Genomic DNA, 21486 nt, shown 5'->3' with positions numbered 1-21486 from the left:
TTACATTTTTCCTCACCCATTTAAAAAGATATGTATGTACCACAAGCTGAATTTTACAGTCACTAATTTCACTGACTGCAGTGGAACCTAGACTGTATATAAAAGACCAAAATTGCTACTCCTTGTTTCTGTGTGGCTACATTTTCTCTTTTATTGTGCCAAATTATCAGATATAGCAACTGGGTTGAACCAGCAAACCATATATACAGAATAGTGCTTTTCAAAAGTAGGCATAACAATTTCCTCCATCACTATATAATCTCCATGAAATGTATATTCACACATACATACTACAGTCTAATAGTGCAATTTTAGAACAGGGTTTTCAGAAATCACAAATATTTAATACAATGCTCACATCTTCTATTTCATTTAAACGAAACACAGCTCAAAAGATATTTCAAATTGAGATTTCAGAGGACTGGTCATTCAATTTCAATATATTTAGTTAGATAATATGCCAGTCACCTTGCACATCATTTTCACAATGTTAGTTATGTTGAAATACAGTTTACTTAGATAGCTTCAAAGTCCCAGGAGGAAGTAGAACTTTAATAGCATTATTGTAAAATAGTCTTACCAATCTAATATGTACATTCCAGTCTTCTGCTGGGACTGCATCAAAGCTGTAACCATTTTTCAGAAATTTTATTTTATCCACAAAGGTTCATTAAAAACCATGGTTGCTGGAACTGACATTATACATATGTGACTTTGATACAAGTGAATAGATCTTTATCTGTTTTAGTTCTAATTTCTAACTGAAAGATCAAACAACTCCCAAGTTTGAAGCTGTTAAATTATTAAAACAACTGAATTTCAAATAGGTTTCATGTTTTCTTTTCCTCCTTCAGGACTTTTGCCAGACTAAGATGACACAACATACTTCCACAAAGTACTTATACAAATGTAAAATAATCCATTCTGAAAGCATAAATTATTTTTCCTCATGAAAATATAAAAATCAAAAGAAATGTTAAACAGACACAGACAAAATGTAGAAACATCAATCTCTCAGCTTCTCTTCCCAGGCATAAACTTTGTTAAACATTTCAAGCTATGATCCTCAATGTGCCACTTTGCTGTGAAACTCCCAGGAAAGAAGTTCCTATATGTGTTTTACTACCAATAATGCAAGCACATCCTCTCCTGGGAAGAAGTCCTCCCTTACAGATGGTACAGTAAAAGATAATATGACAGGAAAACGTCATGATCTTCCTCCCAGTTACTGAGAGCCTTTCCAGCTTCTATAACAACTGGTCAGGACTACCCCTGTCCTTGAGCCCATCCTCTACAGACTGCAGGTCCATGATGAACATTTCTTGCTCTTGGAATGTATGGAAACTGTTCTGGCAAGAGGGGCATGAAACAAAAGTAGTCGCTTTGGGAAACAAAAGGAAAGGGATAGGAGCACAAGATTTATTTTATCCATTCTAACAATATCCAGCACTCAAACAGACACCTTTTAGGGAAGATTCAAGTAGTCTCAGCCTAAACAACATGAGAATCATCTTTGTCTTTCTGATTAATCTCTGAAAATATCCAAAATCTTTCTCCTTAAATACCTTTATAGTTTCAGTAGGCACTCCAGGCTCTGGAACTTTATCCAAGTAAGTAGTCAAGTCTTGATCCACATGTTCAAACACTAATGTTAACTTGGTCTCTCTGTCTGTTCGTGACACAGTGCACACATCAAACAATCTGAGAAGAAGAAAAGAGGAGGTAAGTATACAGGAACCACTACAGACATACATATCTTGCAGCTCATGCATGTCTATCTAAATTTTTTACAGTATATAGAATGGGAAAAGGAGCTTTCCAAAAGTAGTCGAACCTCTGAGCTCTCGATTCATCAGATAATGGTTGATATCAAAAGTACCATCTTGGTCTTTCATGTGTGAATTCTGAAACTGAATTAAGAATTCATCAGCTGTTCAATGTAAAATAATCACATGAAAAAATTTTTTTGACACAGTAACAAGAGTTAATACAGAAAGTTATTGTGATATTTATCCACATTCCATGCTGCAGCACTTGTAGTCATTAAAAAACCAAAAAAGTGAGAAACACTTTTGAGAAAAAATACAATGTTTGTGTGCACCTTCAGTTTCTTCCCATGTAACTCCCATGTTCACCATTTCATAGCTTTATCCCCTTTGGCAGAAACAGAATTTTTTGCTGATTACTTTTGTAAATTCCTGGATGCAAGGAATACCTTCAAAGTCAGGATACAGTTTGGAAAAAAGCTTTGTGCACAAGATGTCACTACTTCTCTCATCACTTCCTGTCATTCTTTTACTAGAAGACTAATCTGTACTTAATGTGTAATAATCATATGAACAAACATTAATTAATTATTAGGGTAATGTAACTGACTGTGACAGAAAATGTCTTGGCAAGTTTCTCGTAAAGACAAATACTGTTCTCTAAGATTCCCCCAATGGGGTATACATGTCCTGTAAACAGTAAATAAGTTTTCTGAAAAGTCACAAAGCTTCCTGAAAAGTGAAATTTGCTGGTATTTGGCTGCAGGTTAATAATCTGCAATATATTTATATAAATCAATGTGGAATGTAGCTGGACTGCCTATAACCTCAACACATGCAAATAGAGAGGAGCCAGACAGGTCTGAACATCTGAACATAAACACTGGAAAATATTTCCAACTGTATGATTCCTTTGCATTGACCTACATTTACCTAAAAATGTTCAAAATCATCCTTTTTGCCAGATATTTAATGCACTGGCAAAAATATATTTTCAACTATAGCAGAGTTATAATTCAACAAAAAAAGGAAAAAAATATTTCACTGTATTAAACATAGAAACAAATGTAATTTCCAACTTGCTGTGGAGGAAAACACTGATTCTCTGTTTAATTCTTCTGTATGTGGCTTATTTTGATTCCAGCATTTTCTGGCACAGCACAGTAAGGAACTCAGAGGAGTACAATTCTGGTTACATATTACTGAGTAATAATATTATCACTGAGTAATAGTATTATCTTTCTTTTTTATACACTCTTTATGTGAAACTCTAAATGCTTTACAGTAAATCATAAAAGCTCCAGATCCTGCACTGGGCTGGGTAGAAGCACAGCATGTTTACTCACAGAAAATACAGCTGCTGCCTTAGAAAGATAATAATTTAAAGCAAAGTTTAGATGAATTCATGTATTAGAAAAAGACAATATTTGGCACTGCTTGTGCTAATCACTCCAGAAATAGACTGAGAAAGACACAGCCTCTTCATTTAGTATTTTCCATTGGGATACAACTACTTTTTATAAATTATACTCTTTTACATCCACTGTGAGAAAATCACCCATGAAGTTGTCTTCTTTAGCTAGGAACATCTCTGCTGCCTATAGTGCACATCTCTTGAAGTCGTTTCCTTATGATTTTCTGACGGGTTAGCATTGCATGTGATTGCCTCCCTGGAACCGGCAACAGCAAAAGACCTTTTATTTAAAGAGTTACTATGTGGACACTATCCTAAGTGAAGTAAACATACCTCAATTAATACAGGATTTCCATATTGAATACTTTGTAAACACAAGCCCTGCCCTTCTATTATACTTACAAAAGAAACGTTTGAATTATTTGATTAAAGTAAGATCCGCTATGGGAAATCCTGCAAGTATTTAACAAGGTGTTTGGCTGGGAGTCATACACCGCCTGATGTGTCGATCTGAACTGGAACTCTGTTGAACAGATGCTTAAGGAGAACCTATGTTTTAATGCAGACAGTTTTTCAACGTAATTGTACTAAAGTAAAAGAAGCTTATCCTCTACAAATCTCTGTCTCTATTTTATTTTATTTTATGTGTCTAGTGCCTAGTGGATCTTACTACAATCTAGCAGAATACCTGCCTTCCTACAAAAATACTTTGTCATTTTTTGCAGGCAGAAAACTAGGTGATGCATCTTGAAGTCTCTATTGCTTCTTACAAAATGTAATCTGACAAATGCAATCAGTTCATCTTCATTTTATGATATGAATGCCTAATACTTTTATAAGGACAGTTACAAAAATTCTTTTGAAAACTATTGCGTCTACTGATTGGTACTAATTCAGTAACTAATCCCAGAAAGTCCCCAATTGTTACTGGACTTGCTTTTGAGACTCTCTTGAGAACTGCTATGAAGCTTTGCACTTTCAAGTGGCATAAACATTTTTTTCCTGAGCAAACTGAGATAACAATGATGGAGATCAGGCCTATCAGCCCAAAGCACCTGCAAGAAATACCAAAAGACAGATCTGACTGTAAGACCTGGAAAAAAAATTTAGGACGTAATTTCTCTCAGCTATTATTTGCATCTGTCAAACAGATGAGTGGTTATGTCTGGAAAATTACCTGGATCATAGTCAAAAGGAAGACCAAAAATGAGATACTTGCTGCTGATGCGTCCCAAGGCTTACTATTATTTTTATTGCAGTAGGACTAATCCAACATGAACACTTACCCCTTTACAGTCACTCACAGGCACTAAACAAAAACACAGTCCTTACCCTCTCAAGATTTCTAATAACATGAATTTACTTTAATTTTGTTTGGAACAGTGTCTCCCTAGGGAGAGTTACTTCCCAGCTTATGCATAACAGAGGAAGAGTACTGGAGCCAATAATTTATGTGGAGGAGAAATGTTTAAGAAGACACTGGTGAGATAAATAGTGGCATAGCAATATGCTACAATTTTAAGATATTGCTAGTCTGAGCAAATATACAGATGAAAAGATTTTGGTGGTCTCAACCTAACTCTGAAGGTATTTATCTGAATGACAGAAAATCAGCACAGAACTTAGGTACTGATACTGCTTATGCAGACACCACAAGACTGGGATACCAAGAGTATCACAGGCCATGACTGAGGTTTATTGACAAATATGGGGAAAGGGACCCGAATAGCTTCTGCTTTTACTGCCTCTGTTTCAGGTTAATCCTTGGAGTTCATAATTTTTAAGGGCACAGAAAATTTCAGCCTCTCATACCTAAAAGCATTGAAGAATGACAGTCAGGCACCCTTTTAGCCCAAATTTCAGCAGCAGCTGAACACTCCTGTGTTCTCTAGAAGTCACTCAGCAGTAAACCCCTTGTATACCCCAACTTTGTAAACGACGTACTCGTTGAAGAAAAACATGGTTTTACCCCAACTTTTAATATTAGCTACCTTTTCATTTCTTGCTTTTGAAGGAAAAAAAACTGCTGACAGAAACCAGTCTCTACTTGGAATCACAAATACCCACTGTATTGTAACAGAGGGGTTGTCTTTCAGATGAAGAAGACAATAGCTGGGCAACTGGAGTGGAACATGTGCGCTAGGAGAACCAAGTCCCAAGTAGCAAAAGAGGAAACAGAGCTTCCCACTCTGAAATGTATGACAGAGCTCTTCCCCTTTGTTCAGGACATGCTCCTTTGTCTCATTTATTCAGCAATTACCTACTTCTCCATGCCTCTGAAATCTGGTACTTCAGATGTAGATTTATCTCGCGCAAAGGTGCTTTAGTGAAATAATTTCAGATAAAAAAAGCACATATGTAGATAAGCAGACCACTAAATTCAAAGTATTTTATATTTTAGTTGCATTTTTATGGGATAACATTTGTAAAATCACATAGTAATGCAAGACCTAAGTTCCATTTCCAAAAGCGTCTTCAGGAGCTTCACAATGTGCTTGTCACGCCAGCTGCAGCTGTCCCGATCCATATCAATGCTTAAGATATCCCTCCACAGCAGACTGCAACATAATGTAGAGATGCTTAGACTCTGCTCAACAGAACAAACTCAGTCCTGAAAATGTACAGTGTGACAGCACAGCGCTGCCTGCAGCACAGTCAGCCAGCCCACTGTCAGCTCCATCTAGCAACAGTCAGATGCGCAGAGTCAAACTCAATTAAATAAAATAGGCTTGGCTTGGGTGTGCCTACACAGCTCATGGCAACTTTACATCTTAAATCCTTATTCTCTAGCTTTCTACTGGGTTCTTGGAGTTTGTGAACATTTTTCCTGCTTTGCTACCTTTCCAGGAAAAAGTAGCAAGATCTTCTCTTGTCTTCAGAAGAAATCTCTTTCAGGCAAACAGCAGAAAAGGGCAGAACTTAACATCAGACAAAACAAATTAATTTATCTAGTACAGGCAGATGTTATGCAGATAGATGTTTTCAACTCTGAAGTCACTCACTGTCTGCTGTGCACAGAGCAGAAAGAGCTACCGTGAAGAAGCAACTGCATGATGAAAGCAAGGCAGCAGAAAGTCCTGTCCTAGAGACTTACTCCAGCAGAGCCCAGTCAGTATTCTTGCTTACAGCCCACTCACCAGTGAAGTTTTAGGGGAAGGAAGGGGGACATTAGAATGACAAGGCAATCGTTCATCTGCAAGCTGAGCTTTGTGCTGTAATTTTTTCCAGTCTCTCTCCCTTTCTGACTTGGAAAAATTATTTAAAATGCTTAGCTGTATAAAAGAGGTTTTTGTTCTTTAAGTGTGTGTGAAGAAGAGAGACAGAGAAAGTGACAGAGAGAAATAGATGCTCTTGAAAGCGAAGTAAATAGCACTGGCTGAAGTCCGATAGTGTGGGCTGACTGGGCAAGCTTTCAACACTCAGTACCGACTGCAGCCCTGACCTGCAACACCCCTGCTCTCCTGCGCTGGGCCCCTCTCGAGCAATGACGGGCCCCGGTGCCAGACTGAATGGTTTTGTGATGCAGACACATGTCTGCTCCGATGAAACCACCAAAACTAATTTTCATTTTCAACAGAAGCCAAGATTGGTGCCCAAAAGATGAAAAAGCCAAGTCTGTTTTACTCACTGTGCCACCCAAGTCACTAAAAGATGCAGTTGTTAAAGTTTTACTTCAAGGAAAAATAGGCCTGACAAGATGTTCTCTGCAACTCCCTTTGTTTATAGCAGATACTGTTTATTTCAGCCCTCACACTGCCATCTCTCCTTCACCTTTTTTGCAAAGGGAGATTATTTTTAATAGACAAGGACCAGAAACGGGTTTGGTAAGGCTCCGTAATTCAAACAATATCCTGCCTCATGTAACTTCACTTCAAGACTCATCCTACAGTACACCAGTTTTTAAAATGCTTAACTCCTCACCAGTCCATTAACAATCTCACTGCAATTGATTTTATCCAAACTGGCCACACACTGAGTCATTGACATTACCGAGGGAAAATTACCAGCTGGGTGGTGCCTAAACATACTCCTGTGTGCTGCTGTACCAAAAAGTCTGTTGGATTCTCTGTGCAAGGGACAGGCCAAGTCACCCCCAAATCAGCAAAATAACATGGCCTGTTATGAAGACAGTCGCTGACAGATTGTTTAGGATCAGCAATAGCTGTCTGACCTATTCATAGTGCTCTCATGTGATCCTTCAGCAAGCAAATGTACACTTCCTTTCAAAGTCATGTACACTGCCGCTATACTGAGCACTCAAGAGCTTCCACTAAGCTTCCATAAGCTTCCAGTTCAGAGGACAAAGATGCTCCCATTCACTGGCAGTGCATGTGCATCTTTTATTAAGTTCTTTTAGATTTTCTTTAGAATACCTTCCTCAGGAAAAGCTGCATTTCTTTTTAGATTCCCTAAAATGCTCAACACATGATTTTGTTTAATTCAAATGAAAGGAGCATGTAGGTTATTCTGGACTCCCAGCTGTACCTGGTGCAAGTTAAGAAACAACAAAGTCCAGTCTTTATTCGTGTGTAGCTCACACACAAACTGATCGATAGACTCCACATTTCGGTTTACATTTTGAATTCAGGCCTGTGCCAAACCTACAAGATCTAAATCTAAGTTGATAGTCTCTTTCTAGATTTAAGTAAAAACAACAACTCTTCTTTGGAATATTTTACAACAACATAAATTATCATTCATTGCATAGTATCTTAATAATCTACTCTATGTACACTTGAGACTTAATGGTGATGCCAACATATCAAAAATAACAAAGGAAATAGTAGCCCTTCACTCCATATAAGTATTCACTGCAAAAAATAAAATGTACTGTTTCATACTCTGTACCACCTCATATTTTTTTTAAATGCTTGCAATATCACAGCCATTCCCAAGGTGTTTATTTCAGCTTTTTTAAAGTAATTCCAATGCAAAGTTGAGTACAAGCTCTTGCTTTTTATAGATGCACGGGGGAACCTAAAAACCAAGAAGCAGCTACCATAGAAGATGATAGAAGAGGTCCTATGTTTTGACGCTTAACCATCAATCCAGGGACTGTTGTTCCTCAAAGACCTTCAGGTTACTCTTCAGCCACAATTCTACTGGAGGATGGTGGCTCTACTCAAAAACCACGTGCTGTTTGAGTCTAAGTTAACCATTCAGTGTAGACTCAGCCCTAAGGAATAGAAGCAATCACAGCCTGACTGCTAGTACTCCTAACAGGCAAATCTAGTTGTCAGAGACACAGGGTAAGGGGCCTTTCTAAATGCTGTAAATATATCAGAGCTCTGATGATGCTGCTACCACTTCCCAGGAAGAAGGAACAGTACTGGCAGCACCTGAGAAGAGTCCAAAGCTATGCTGGTGATGGTTATAGCAAGTATTGTTATAGTGATTTTTGAGACACTGACACACTAAAGCCTTGTAAGAAGATACATTTCTATGTTTCATAGGTAGAGTTGGGACCACGCAGTTTATATTTCTAACAGAAGGATCAAGAGCTGATTTTCAGAGAGGAAAAGTTTCACAGTTCAACAATACTGTGAACTCCACCGCAAAAGCAAAAGATCAGAAAACAAAAGGAAAAAAAAAAGTCTTAAGAAAAATAAAATGCTAAATTGGCTAAAGTTGACAATAATGATAGGCATAAAGTAAATACATAGTTAATAAAGAGAGATGTTAATTTGAAAATAAAATTAATTCTTTTTATTCCTTTGAACTGTATTGTTCTAATGTATTCAAGGAATTATTAAGGAAATCTGTGGACTCTTTAATGTAACATGCTGTATACTCCTGTATTAAACAGAAAGAAATTAGCAGACACAGGAGTAAACCACAGTAAAACATTGTATGGCTCACTGTCATGCCCATTTGTTTGTATTTGGGTTTATTATTATGTATTATTTCTTAAATACACTATTCTTGTCTCTCTAAATGGCATTATACCAAAGGAAATCCTTGGTAAGAGAATGAAACAAGCACGATTGGGAAATCAGGTGCAAACTTTTAACAGTCTGTTCACTGCTATGACAGAATGGTCAGCTGACATAACACAAACTTTGAGTAGTATTTTAGGAGATTTTGTTAGATCTCTCAGTACAAAAATGCAGTTTTGGAGTTAGGGTAGTACTGTGCAGAGTAAACCTGTCCTAGATCTTGATCTTGCATGATCCACTAGCCCTGAACTATCAAAGAAATTATGCTGCGCTTAACTTCCAGCATGCAAAAAAGCAGGCAACTTCTAAGGAAGAATATACAACACCTAAAGCTTCATCGGCCTTACCTGCCTGATATCTTTCAGAAATGAAAGCAGCGAAAAAAAAGATAATTCATTGTCTCTGTACAGGAATAAAAGGTCAAAAAAGGTCATTTTTCTCTTCCTTATACTCAGCCAGTCATTCCTGGACAGAACAGTGTAAATCCCTATATGCCATTTAACCCATATCTAGCTTTTACCCAACTAGTGAGAACTCTACAACTCAGGGCCCTGCATGCAAGCTCCTCCCCCTCAGTGTCCTTATCTGTACCACAGTCTCTCCTTCTTAATTTTTAGTTGTTTTTAGTATTCAAGTTAATTCTTGAAGATGGGCATACATCTCTGAAAACTATGTTTGTGATTTATTCCAGGGAGTTCATCACGGTATTTGTTTTTCCTTCAATTCTGAGACAAACAAAACTGTGAACCGCTGCTTTTCCAGTCTTGGTGCACCAGAAAACAGCAGTGGATATGAACAGTTCTTGTTATCTTACAAATGGAAACAGCAATTTAACACCAGATATTTGAACTGCAAGAAAACAACTTCAAAAAATGTCTACATCTGTTGAAAGAATCTGTTTATGGATTCACCGGAAATGCTTAAAATTTCCTGAAAATTCCAGCACAAGTGGTTAAGCAGCGAACGCAGTTGCCAGATTCAGCAATAAGCCAAGTGAAAATCCAAAAGGTGTCTTACATTTTGTATGTTGATTTCCACGCATTTGTCATGCATGAGGCTAAAAGACACAGAAATAGAAATGTGGTTCACAGTGCTTTTTGTACACATGGTATGGGAAATTACTTTGATCAGGCTTTGATGCCAGATGTATTCCCAATAATATTCCCATGTGCCGTGATGCCAGCGGCACCATCAACTTTAGACAAAGGGAATTCCTCCATTCACTTCAGCAAAACCTGGAAGGGAGCACAGTGAACTCAAACAACCTTCGAGTGGTAGTGGTACTGTACAGTGTCCTGTTACCAGGCTCAACTTGCTACGAATGACATCCCATCTGTCCAAAAAGTAAACAGTACTCAGGCAATTTCCAAAAATCAAAAGACAAAGGCAATTTCTCACATGGGTAAGAAAAACAAACAGGATCTGGCCAGGTTTTTTGAGGCAGCCAGATCTGTACTCATAAACACTGCCCCCTTCTTTATAAGTTGTATTGTAAAAAAAACCCAACTGAGTGGTAGAGAGATAACTTTACGAGAAAAAGAAAAGAGTGAGGGGATATTTATTCTAAAACCAAAGTACCAAAACTATGGGACTAGGAAGTTCAGGTAACAAATTCGGCAGAAGGCAGATTTAAGGCTTGCAAGAAAACTAATAACTTCATTGAATGTATCTGTCTTTGGCTACCCATCATCAGACAGCACAAATGCCATCCATCTACACAACAGCCCAGCAAGTTTGTGAAGTGACCAGTTCTCCTCCCCTCTTCGGCTATCACGGAAGAGATACACCTCCTGTAATGGGGCTGCTCAGTGGTTGGTGGTTAGTCTGAATGGGTCATATATTCAGGGGAAAGAAGTATGTTGGTTCAGTCACTCTGGGGAGGGTACTGCTTGCTATGGAAGACGCCTAGATGACTAATTTAGACAAGATGCTTAAATGTAACTGAATTTAGAAGAGATGACTCTTTCCCAGGAAGACTATAACTGAGTAATTTTGCTTGGTGGGATTCCAGATTCTATTCAGTTCATTTTTGAAGATATTTTAAAGTATTTCTTCTCATGGGGAAGTTAAACAAAATGAGAGAGAAGTCAAAATTAAAAAAAAAAAAAAGACACCAAAACTGCCTCTGCTCTATTCACTCAAACCTCAAAGACCAGGATCAACCTTAAAAAGCTCAGCACACAAGAGCCTTTACCTAAGCCTCACAAAGTCAGTACATGTATTTAACTGGCTTTGGCACGGGTCCAGAATTTCCTTTAATTTGAAAGGGAGTTTCACCTGTGACAAACTTTCAGAATTGAGTTTAATATTCGTGTTGTGAAGAACAGAAACAAACGGGACTAATAAATCTTCAATAGAAATTTACAAGATTCTTCTGGCTTAATAAATTTAGCCAGGGGCAATTGCTCTTAAACACTCGATACATGAAAAGTGATCCTTTTTTCCATTAACATGCAAATTCCTTACACGTTTCATCAGAATTTAAGACATTACATCTTACAAGTTTTTTAAAAGGTGAACTTCACAGTGCTCTTTTTCCCATTCACAGGTGACCATACAAGCTCACTGGCGGTCTTGTAACTTCTTCTATTGAACTGTCTTTTTTTTTATTTTTTAAATTATTTCATAGCACATGCAAAGTAAATTAAAAAAATGTCTGCTTTTGTAAGATTCTCAGGTGCTTTCATCCTCCAGTTCTTCAGGTCTAATACGTTTCCTCCTTTTCCAGCCAGTTTACATAGCACTGTGAGCCAGCCATTTAAAGATTAGTGCACACTGAGTGAAGTATTCTAGAGGCTGTACAGCTCTTTAAGTATTTCCTTTAAGTTCTTGCACACATATGTAAAAGAAAACAAATTAAAGATTATTTGCAGAGTTTGGCAATGAAAATGAGGTGTTAGTAGTATTTTGAGCTGGCAATAAATTTTATTCGACTGTTTTATTACTTCAGGGCAAAGGCAACTATTTCTTTCAGGGCATCTTTTAGCAGCATGAGATGAGGGTTACATTTTAATGTATGGGTAGTTTTGAAATAAATTCAACATTTTGTTAATCATAGTTTATGTCGGATGTAAATATGTAACAAAACTACATTTTTGGTTGTTTTGCAACGTCATCTTTCACATTTCTGAAAGAAACGAGCAAAATGTAATAAATCTTGCAAAACAGGGTCTGGTTCCTGGAGCACTAAAACACTTTTACATCTCGGCAAATGAAAACAAGGTACGTCTACCCAAGCTCTGCCAGCAAACGAGAGCGTGCCCTGCGATGTCCGGGCAGACAGAGCTGGCTCAGGCTGAGCTGAGGGAGGCCTGAGGACAGCAGAACATCATGGCTGAGGCTCTGCAAAGCTAACATGGCTACATGGCTTCCAGCCAGCTCAAAGGCATCGGCAGAGTCGGGAGGCATCTGCCTGGGAGTGAGGCAGGGCTGGCTCCCATCTGCTTGCAAATGCTGCATGGACTTAACAAAGCAGTGGACACAGATTACTTCAGATCATAGAGCAAGGCAGTGTCAAAACTGTTGAGCCTTAACTCGCCAGGAATTGTCACTTCAGATCTGTTCTGCTCTTATACCGTTCCCTATGCCAGTATCTACCTTTCACACTTCAGAAGAATGCCGGGTGAGAGACATATATGAATTGTTTTATTAATGTAACTTTTATTTCAAGAATGAGACACGAGACAATGAGGGCTGAAGGAGCTGCTCCTCATTATTTTCTCTAAACCATCCCCAAACTCTACAGTCACCCTATTTACCTCTGTTTGGAGATACAGCACAAAAATTTATACCACAGCTGATGGTCTTGAGCCTTTGTAGGGTTGACTAAACAGGCAACAGTACACACTAAACAGGACCCAAAGAATCAGCACAGTCTACAGAAGCCTTTTCTGTAGTCAGCTTGCCTACACCAGTGACACACTACTTTTTTTCCCCCTAATTTTCACATTTTTCCAATTTAACAGAACCAATTATTCCTCCTGTCTCTACTTTAATGCTTCCATTTATCTTCAGTTTAAAAAAGTAGTCAAGGAAAAGACAAATGATCACAAATTATGAAATATATGTAATCATATTGGACATCATTATACATGTACAATTTTTTATATGAATTTTCATGCTTATTGCACCTCAGGCATTTAATTAAGGTGCCACTAAATTACCAATTATATCAACTGCTGTACTGTGTAACTTCTGAACTTCTGTGTGAATGAACAGTTATCAGTGGCACTGGCCTACAAAGATAATTTTTTTTTCACTGACATGTCCAATATACAATGGAATAGGAGGAGTGAGGAAATAAAATTTCAAACTCAAGGAGTTATTACATTGAATAGATACAGGGAACATATTAAGGAAATATACGATCTTAGATAGTAAAGATATGGCTCCATTAATTGCATGGAGAAAAAAAGACATCATAAAACTGTCAAGATAAGTGATTTGGAAGAAATGTCCCAATTATAAAATAATCTAGGTATTTCGGGTCATCAGTATATTTGATAATCACTTGTAGTCCAAAGTCTCACGTCTCAATGATTTTCAATTAGTATCCCAGTGCCTAGATCACAAGAATATCAGATTGCAATTAAAAAATGAGACCAGTTGCCTGCATTAAATAAGTACCCACACAAGAGGCATCTATGCTGAGGATGTGTAGATACCGCAGGCCACAGGATGCTTCCCGCAGTCCTGCACGAAATGCAGAGCTAGAATGAGAGCTCCAGCCCTGGAGCTTTTCCTTATGGTGCATTTTAGTTTGAGAGCCTTACTGTCACCCCAGGTCCCTGATGCAGTAGGATATTCGTGAAATAAAACTCCTAAGTTATTCCAGGAAGCTGACCTCTACCATTTTACACAGGATATTAAATAGACCCCAGCTGTCTCCACTTAGGGAGTGACTTAGTTCACATGTTTTATAAAGGTCCATTCAGTTGCTTTCTGAGTTATCGCAGAATTGAAGTGACTTTCTGTGGAGAAAAAGACAAACTATCTGGTGATTTCCCTCACCTACTTTTTGTGCAGGCGTATCTTGGTTTTCAAACATCACAACTGGCATCTGTATGTTCTAAAATAAGAATCTGTGTCCAGATTATGAAAATATTTGACCGACAAATATTTTGTCAGTCCATTCCCTGAAGTCCATTGGAAGAAACATAGACAGTGAAACTTTTTGGTTTTTTTTGCTAAATCCAGGAAGACACAGTGGTCTTGGTTTCCAAGAGTGCCTCCATGAACATGGAATTAGATTTTCCAAAGCAAAAGAACACTTTTTCAGGCTTGTGAAAATGACAGGGATCAAAACGTTAGAAATGCCAAGATAATCACGTTCATTCAGAAAATTCTGGAGAAATTATTTCAAGAACTCAACAGCCTTTTCAAGAAAAGTCTCCATTTAAAAGCTGACAAATGATATTGCAATATTTTTGTATACAGGATGTGCTCTGGGATGAATGAGTTCTGGAAGTGAGTGACTAAAGCAATTAAGGGATGGCAATTTCATGCTTGAAAGAAGACAGATTAAAGTGACCATGAATTTTGCAAGATTTGAAAAATTAAAAAATAGTTAATACTAAAATGAGACACATAATCCCATCATCTAAATATTGCCTAAAGCCTTTTAAAATATGTATTTGTACTGCAAACAAGAGGCAAAAAAAGCCGCCTATTAAAAAAATTAGTTCTGCTGCTTTTAAACATTGACATTCCCTGTTCAATGGCCTGCTGCAGTGGACTGTGCCCCAGTGACGTTAAGCCAATAGATGTTTACTTTTTCTGGATATTGCCCGGGCTCTTTGCCACTGACAATAGAATTTATAATTTTCATTTACTCTTTCCAGAATACATTTAATAAAATTTACTATTTTATTTTACTTAGGAGCAAGATGGCATTTCGGTTCTATGTTCCAATTTTCAGTGTCATGTAACCTTTTAAAAATAATTAGTTTCTGGGACTTTTTTTTTCTCTTGACTTGCCCTCATCCCCTTTCAATTTTTTAACTTAAAAACTATTCAGACATTTTTAAAGCACAGGCAATAAGCTAATTGCAGTCCTACATGTCTAACAATCCTAATCGATGTTACAAAATAATAATGCAACATCCTGGTATAAATGTAGTCAGATCTTGAAATTTTTATGGTTTTCCTTTTCCACATAAATACCATACATATGTAATATGCATATTCAAACAGCTTAACAGAGTAGCCTATTTGCTTTACTACTATTATATTGTTTTAATAGTTCCATAACAAATAAAGCTGTTTTCAAGCCTTGTTAAATTGAGCTATAAAAGAACTAGCTCCAACAGACACCAAAAGATATAAAAAATGATGGAGCAGAATCTGTTAGTATTATTGACTGGTTTTTATTTTGAAGGCTATTGCAGAGCAGTGTGGGCTGACATGTTTTGAGATTATGGAAAAATAAAAATTCCTTCAAAATTATTCTCTAAGATAAAGGTATAACACTACTGTTCTTCAAGAACCCAGGTCTTCAATAATTCAGACGGGAATATAAGTTAGACACCAGAATTTCCAACTATTTGCCATTGTACAATCATGTAATTTGCTCAAAATTAATTTGAGGCAATGAAACTATGTACAGCATCAGAATTTTACCAGTAATGACAATTTACCAATAACTAGCTCACTCAGTGGCAAATCCTGTACAAGACCAGTACGGCAGAGTAAAGGGTAATGACAAAAAGAGAAACCACAACTGAGAAAGCTTTGAAAGGTGCCTTAAACTACTTGTAGACTGCATGAGCAGCCATTTCCAACACATATCTTCAACTATTTTTCCTCTCGTAAAATATTAACAACTTTTTACCAAAATGGCTTCTGCTGGAGCTTAAAATTGGGTGCAAGACAAGCAGGCAATGCCCACCCATCCCAGATACATCCTGTTCCCTTTAGTACTTTAATGCCAAATGCAAACTAGAAACAGATTGTCTGAAGTCAGAACATTTCACAGAAACCCACACTCTGCTATTAGGGAAAGCACATAATTTTTGCCAATTGATAAAAGAAGTGTCTTGTACAAGCTCTTACCAACAATCCATATATTACAGACTTTGGTAAAAAAATAAATTGCCCTGTAAAACTAATTTCTTCTTCCATCTAATTTCTCATAGTCCAAGTACTCTCTGATATCAATACTAGCTCTTTGTTCCCCCAACCCCAAAATAATTTCCTACTTGATTTTGTAACATATGTTACTTGCTGCACAAACTTCCTACTTAGCGTTTCCACTTTTCACCCTCAAACTTTACTGACTGGCATTAATCTCATTGAGCTCTAGCAGGCTACAGCTGGGTGACCACTCAATTAGAATCATAGAACGGTATGGGTTGGAAGGAACCTTAAAAGATCACCTAGTGCCAAACCCCCGTGCTGTGCACAGGGACACCTTTCACTAGACCACATTGCTCAGAGCTCCATCCAACCTGGCCTTGAACACTTCCAGGGATGAGGCAGCCACAACTTCTCTGGGCAATCTGTTCCAGGGCCTCATCACCCTCACAGTAAAGAATTTCTTCCTAATATCTACATTAAACCTACTCTTGATTTGAATCCATTCCCCCTTGTCCTGTCACTTCATGCCTTCATAAAAAGTCCCTCTCCATCTTTCTTGTAGGCTCCCTTCGGGGACTGGAAGGCTGCAATTAGGTCACCCCTAAGCCTTCTCTTTTCCAGGCTGAACAATCCCAAATCTCAGCCTTTTCTCATAAGACAGATACCCATTCCTCTAACCAAATTGGTGGCTTTCCTCTGGACCCATTCAAACAGGTCCATGTCCTTCCTGTGCTAGGTACCCCAGAGCTGGATGCAGCACTCCAGGTGGGGTCTCACCAGAGTAGAGTAGAGGGACAGAATCACCTTGCTCGACCTGCTGGACACACTGCTTTCAATGCAGCGCAGAACACAATTGGCTTCCTGGGCTGCAGGTGCACATTGCCAGCTCATGTCCAGCCTCTCATCTACCAGCACCCCCAAGTCCTTCTTGGCAGGGTTGCTCTCAATCTGTTCATCCCACAGCCTGTATTGATAACAGGGGATGCCCTGACCCAGCTGCAGCACCTGGCACACGCTCGCTCTGCATTCACAATGGGGAGACTCTAATGAGAAGAATGAAGTATACTTTTAATATTCAGTTGGTTAAATTTAAGAGTCTGCTCACAATTATCTTACATTCCTGTTTTGTTACATGTGGCTATTTGTACCTTTTGTGAATCCACCATGATACACTGGAGCACAGCCATAAAAAGGGTGAAGAAAGTTTGGTGTCTCTCTTTGACATTCCCCACTCCTCCAGAGAGTTTGAGGTTGCAGTACTCTTAAACTGACCTGCTATATCTAGCAGCCAGGAAAAGGCTATAGGACAGAAGCAGCAGCCAGGATTTCCAGTGACAGGAAATAGCATCACACTAAGGAATAGTGTATGACCCAAGTGACAAAACATGCCGTTACAACTCTCTAAGTACCTACCATTTTAAATCTAAGCCTTTTCATATAATTCCTCTTGACAGTTAAATTTTTGATTACTTTTTGTTTCTTAATCTCTCTTTTCTAAAGTCTATTGTTACTACATCAAGTTTGGGAACCACCCCTTTCCCAAGGATATCAGATTTAATTATTGTGGCCACTATGACTGTGTGTCTTGACTATTAGAGTTCCTTAAACCAGCTTTGCAAATTCCTTCAGGTTAGGTAGAGAGTGATCTCTCTTTGTTGTACTCCAGGAACAGTTGCTTCAATGACGGTTTAAGTTTTGACTTTAAACCTTGTCTATTATGAACAGTGGTTGAAATTGTCCTTTATTACTGTTTTAGTAAACTTAATTGACTTTACAGCTTCTTCCAGAATTACAGGCTCAATATCCTTTCACTGATCTAGAGGATGGCAGAAGATTCGTATTTTCTTATGACTTAAGCTTTGCTTCTGCAGAATAGTCTTGTTTACTCTAAACTTTTGGTTACTGGAGTAATTTTCTGTATTTCCTTACAGACATTGCAGTATCCTACTAATTTGGGATATTCCAATATACTTTAAATGTCTTCTAAGAAGACTCCCTCATCGGTGTCATTCACCTGTCTACAATTTATCTACAGCCACAAGTACCTTTCATTTTCAATCAAACAGGTTACCTGACTCTTCTGTGCAAATCCTAACTATTCTTGCTGTTGTACCGCCAGGATCTTCAGTTCCAGTCTCATTTCTGTTTGCATGTTTTCACTACTGCATAAACATTTGCCTTTGAAATAACTGACTTCTCTAATAGATGTTTTAATCTGACCAAATAAAATTAAGAAGTAACGAAACCTTCTTAAGAGCAGAGGAAAGAATAATAAGCAGCATAGAATTCAGTAATGCCAGGTAACACTTTTTTTGTCTTAAATGATGTTACAAACGTAGCAATATGATGAATGGGATTCTGTACAATGAAGAGATACAGGTGCTCAGTTCTGCAGAAGTACTGACTTGTCTGGGCCCTTCCAAGAATGCCAAATCTTTTAAGTTTAATGAGACATTTAATTCTGATTTTCAGACTACAGTCATTGATTCCAACCTGTCTGGATATGGGTATTACTGCTTTGATCAAAACTTGTTGCTCAGCTTTTTATAAAAAGCAGAGAGAAACATTAAGGCAACAAATTGATTAGAGATGTCTGCGAGGAAACCACAAAGATCTGTGGGTAGGCCTATCTCCATTAACAATCTTGAAGGTTATCTAAGGATAAACAATGTATTAGTTAGAAGTGCAGATGCTGCTCAATCTCTATGTCATAAAGCTCACAGATACAAACAAAGTATGTCGATAGATGAAGTTAGCAAAACAAGATTCACTTTACCTCTACTTCCTAGTAGAGAAAAGTAATACAGGTCATTAACTTTCACTGAAGGGAGCTGGAAATCAGTAATAAAGGTTCTAATGCTGTGCTAGCGAGTAACATTAGAAATAAACTTTCAATGCTGTACAGTAATCAGAAAGTCTCTAACTGTAGCTCCAGAGGCATTTGCATTTGAAGAAGAGATGTATACAGCACTGAAATGACTGTGTCTGTGATGCAACCTGGAGTTCCAGGGTAAGCACAGCACTGCACAAAATGCTTAGGTGAAAACATAGAGGATATTGAGTATTTCAGAGGATACATACTAAGCTAGAGAGGAATTATTTGTGGTGCTAAAAGGGAGTGTAATTAGAAGGAGTGAAACAGAAAGTCTGTCAACAGAAGGTCAACAGAAAGTCAACAGAAACTCTGAATCCATACCAGTGAAAAACCTCCTAATGACTAAACTATTTTTATACCCCAGTTTGGTGAACTCAATAGCTGCAGCATCTAAAATGTAAATGGTGAAGTCTCAAATGTGCATGCTTGATAGGACACCTCTGCACAGTCTGCCTGTCCTAATGCATTTTTGTTCATCTTAAATTACGACTTTATGATTTGAACAACTAGAGCTGTTTGAATCAGTGTAGCTCTATGGACCTTAAATTCACCAGCCGAAACTCGAGCCTTAAATTTGCAACTGGATTACTGGATTAGCTGGAAGATGTGTATGCAATTTTCCCATTAGTAGCAAGTGTTAGGCTGGTCACATAAATGAACAATTAACTATGCATATTGCTTTTCAGAACATAATACAAGAAGCAGCAGAAGCTCCTCCTTCAGCTATAATCTTCAGGTTAAAATATTGTATATATGATGATCCACTACAGTAAAGTCAGAGCACTTACAGATAAGAACCACATTTTCTAGAGAATACCAGCTGACTATAATTTATTGAAGGGCTATCATTTATTATGAGATACATTTATATTCTAGACAGCCACAAGACTTTTTCTAGAAAAATTATGTCATTACCAGTGAGGGAAACTCAAAAGCAAAAGTCATATATTATACATAATACTGTAAATCTGAATTATCTAATTTTATCTTTAATATGCAACTTAAAAAAAGAAAATCACAGTATATTTATATGATGAGAAAAAGGTGTAGAAGGTCAAAACTCAGAGAATGACAATGTGGGAATCTTACTAAGACTTACTAACACTGATATAATGTATCTACGAGAATCTCACCGTATTTCTCTTAACATGCTGGATTTTATAATAACTTTATTCAAAATGCTGTTGCTAGGCATGTTTAAGTTTGTTGTAAATAAATGACTTTCACATCCTACATATATTTTTAATATCACAGTGTTTTTTAAAAATTGTATGATTCTGCATTTCTATGTGTTAAACATTTCCAATTTTTTTTGTAGAAACACTCATAAGGAGTCCAATTCCTTCTCATAATCAGAGAAAGTTAAATGTGACATTCAGTGGCTTTACAGCCTTCCTTTTCTATGGGGAAAGAGCAGAATGGGCAAGGTTCTCTAAGGCTGTTTCACTTCAGTGGTAGCTGTGTGTCCAAATGAGTCCTCCCCCAAACATCTAAGCACAGTCAGTACATTCCCAACTCCTACTGCCAAGTTAAAATGAAAACGGTCTTAGTTCAGTAATGATTGAGGTGGTTTGCTCTAATCAAATTAAACCAGCCAAATGTTCTTTTCAAAGGTAACTGTCTACTCTGCAGCTGTATGCAAAATACCACATCAAATGTGGAAAAAAAAAAAAGTGATAGAATTCTATCCTTACAGTAGAGCCCTGGCTCCACTGATGAAGAGAAACAAAAGCACCAGTGCAGCTAGGAATTACGATCACAGAAAGCTCCTAGAAATATGTTAACTTAAGAAACGGTGAACAAAGTACTGAAATTTCCAGTTTATAATTAATTGATTTCAGGGAGAAGGGAATTCTCTGGCATTGTTAAACAGCAATTTATCACACCGACTACACTTCAAATAGATATTAAAAGACTAGCCAAAGCTTCACATAAAAGAGAGAAGAAAAATCACACAGGCTTTTCCATTCTAGTTCTCACTCAGTTTCTCTGTTTCTATCAAAATATGTAACATTCTGCACTGACTAATGTTTCAAAAGTCCAAACTCAATAGGTTTCACTTAAACTCAGTATGATTCATCTGCACTAGAACTGAGTGCATTAAATACGGGAAATTCCTGCAAAGATGAATTAATGGCTGAGATAGTTTTTTTGGGTTTTATTTTCTTTTATTAAGAGAAGATCATCTGTTAATGATAATTCAGAGTGATAAACAGTCAGTGTTAGTATGAACCCTTTTAAAACAGCATGGAACTTTTTGCTCGGTCTGTAGATTATTTGCCAGATATGTCATGGGAAATCCAACCTAGAGCAATGCTACAAATATCAGCAAACTGGCACACCCTGCATTTAGGTATGTGAAATCACTTGGTCCTTCTGAGACTAGAAAGCCATCTTCTTCTAAAACCCTAAAAAGACATC

At 37.6% G+C, this 21486-nt stretch overlaps 1 protein-coding gene across 5 annotated transcripts in view; it reads right to left on the bottom strand.

Moving 5' to 3' along the window:
* The window catches only part of CDK6 (cyclin dependent kinase 6), a 138432-nt gene that overhangs the window by 105750 nt on the left and 11196 nt on the right, over positions 1-21486 (bottom strand). For all 5 annotated transcript variants that reach the window (XM_032674977.1, XM_032674942.1, XM_032674951.1 and 2 more), the window contains exon 3: positions 1566-1701. In XM_032674977.1, coding sequence (XP_032530868.1) covers positions 1566-1701 — 136 coding nt within the window. The remainder of the gene's footprint in view (positions 1-1565; positions 1702-21486) is intronic.

This window comes from Chiroxiphia lanceolata, chromosome 1 (genome assembly GCF_009829145.1).
Source record: "Chiroxiphia lanceolata isolate bChiLan1 chromosome 1, bChiLan1.pri, whole genome shotgun sequence".
NCBI classification, from domain to species: Eukaryota; Metazoa; Chordata; class Aves; order Passeriformes; family Pipridae; genus Chiroxiphia; species Chiroxiphia lanceolata.
Note: the sequence above shows the minus strand (reverse complement) of the source record. Positions and strands in the feature narration are given on the sequence as shown.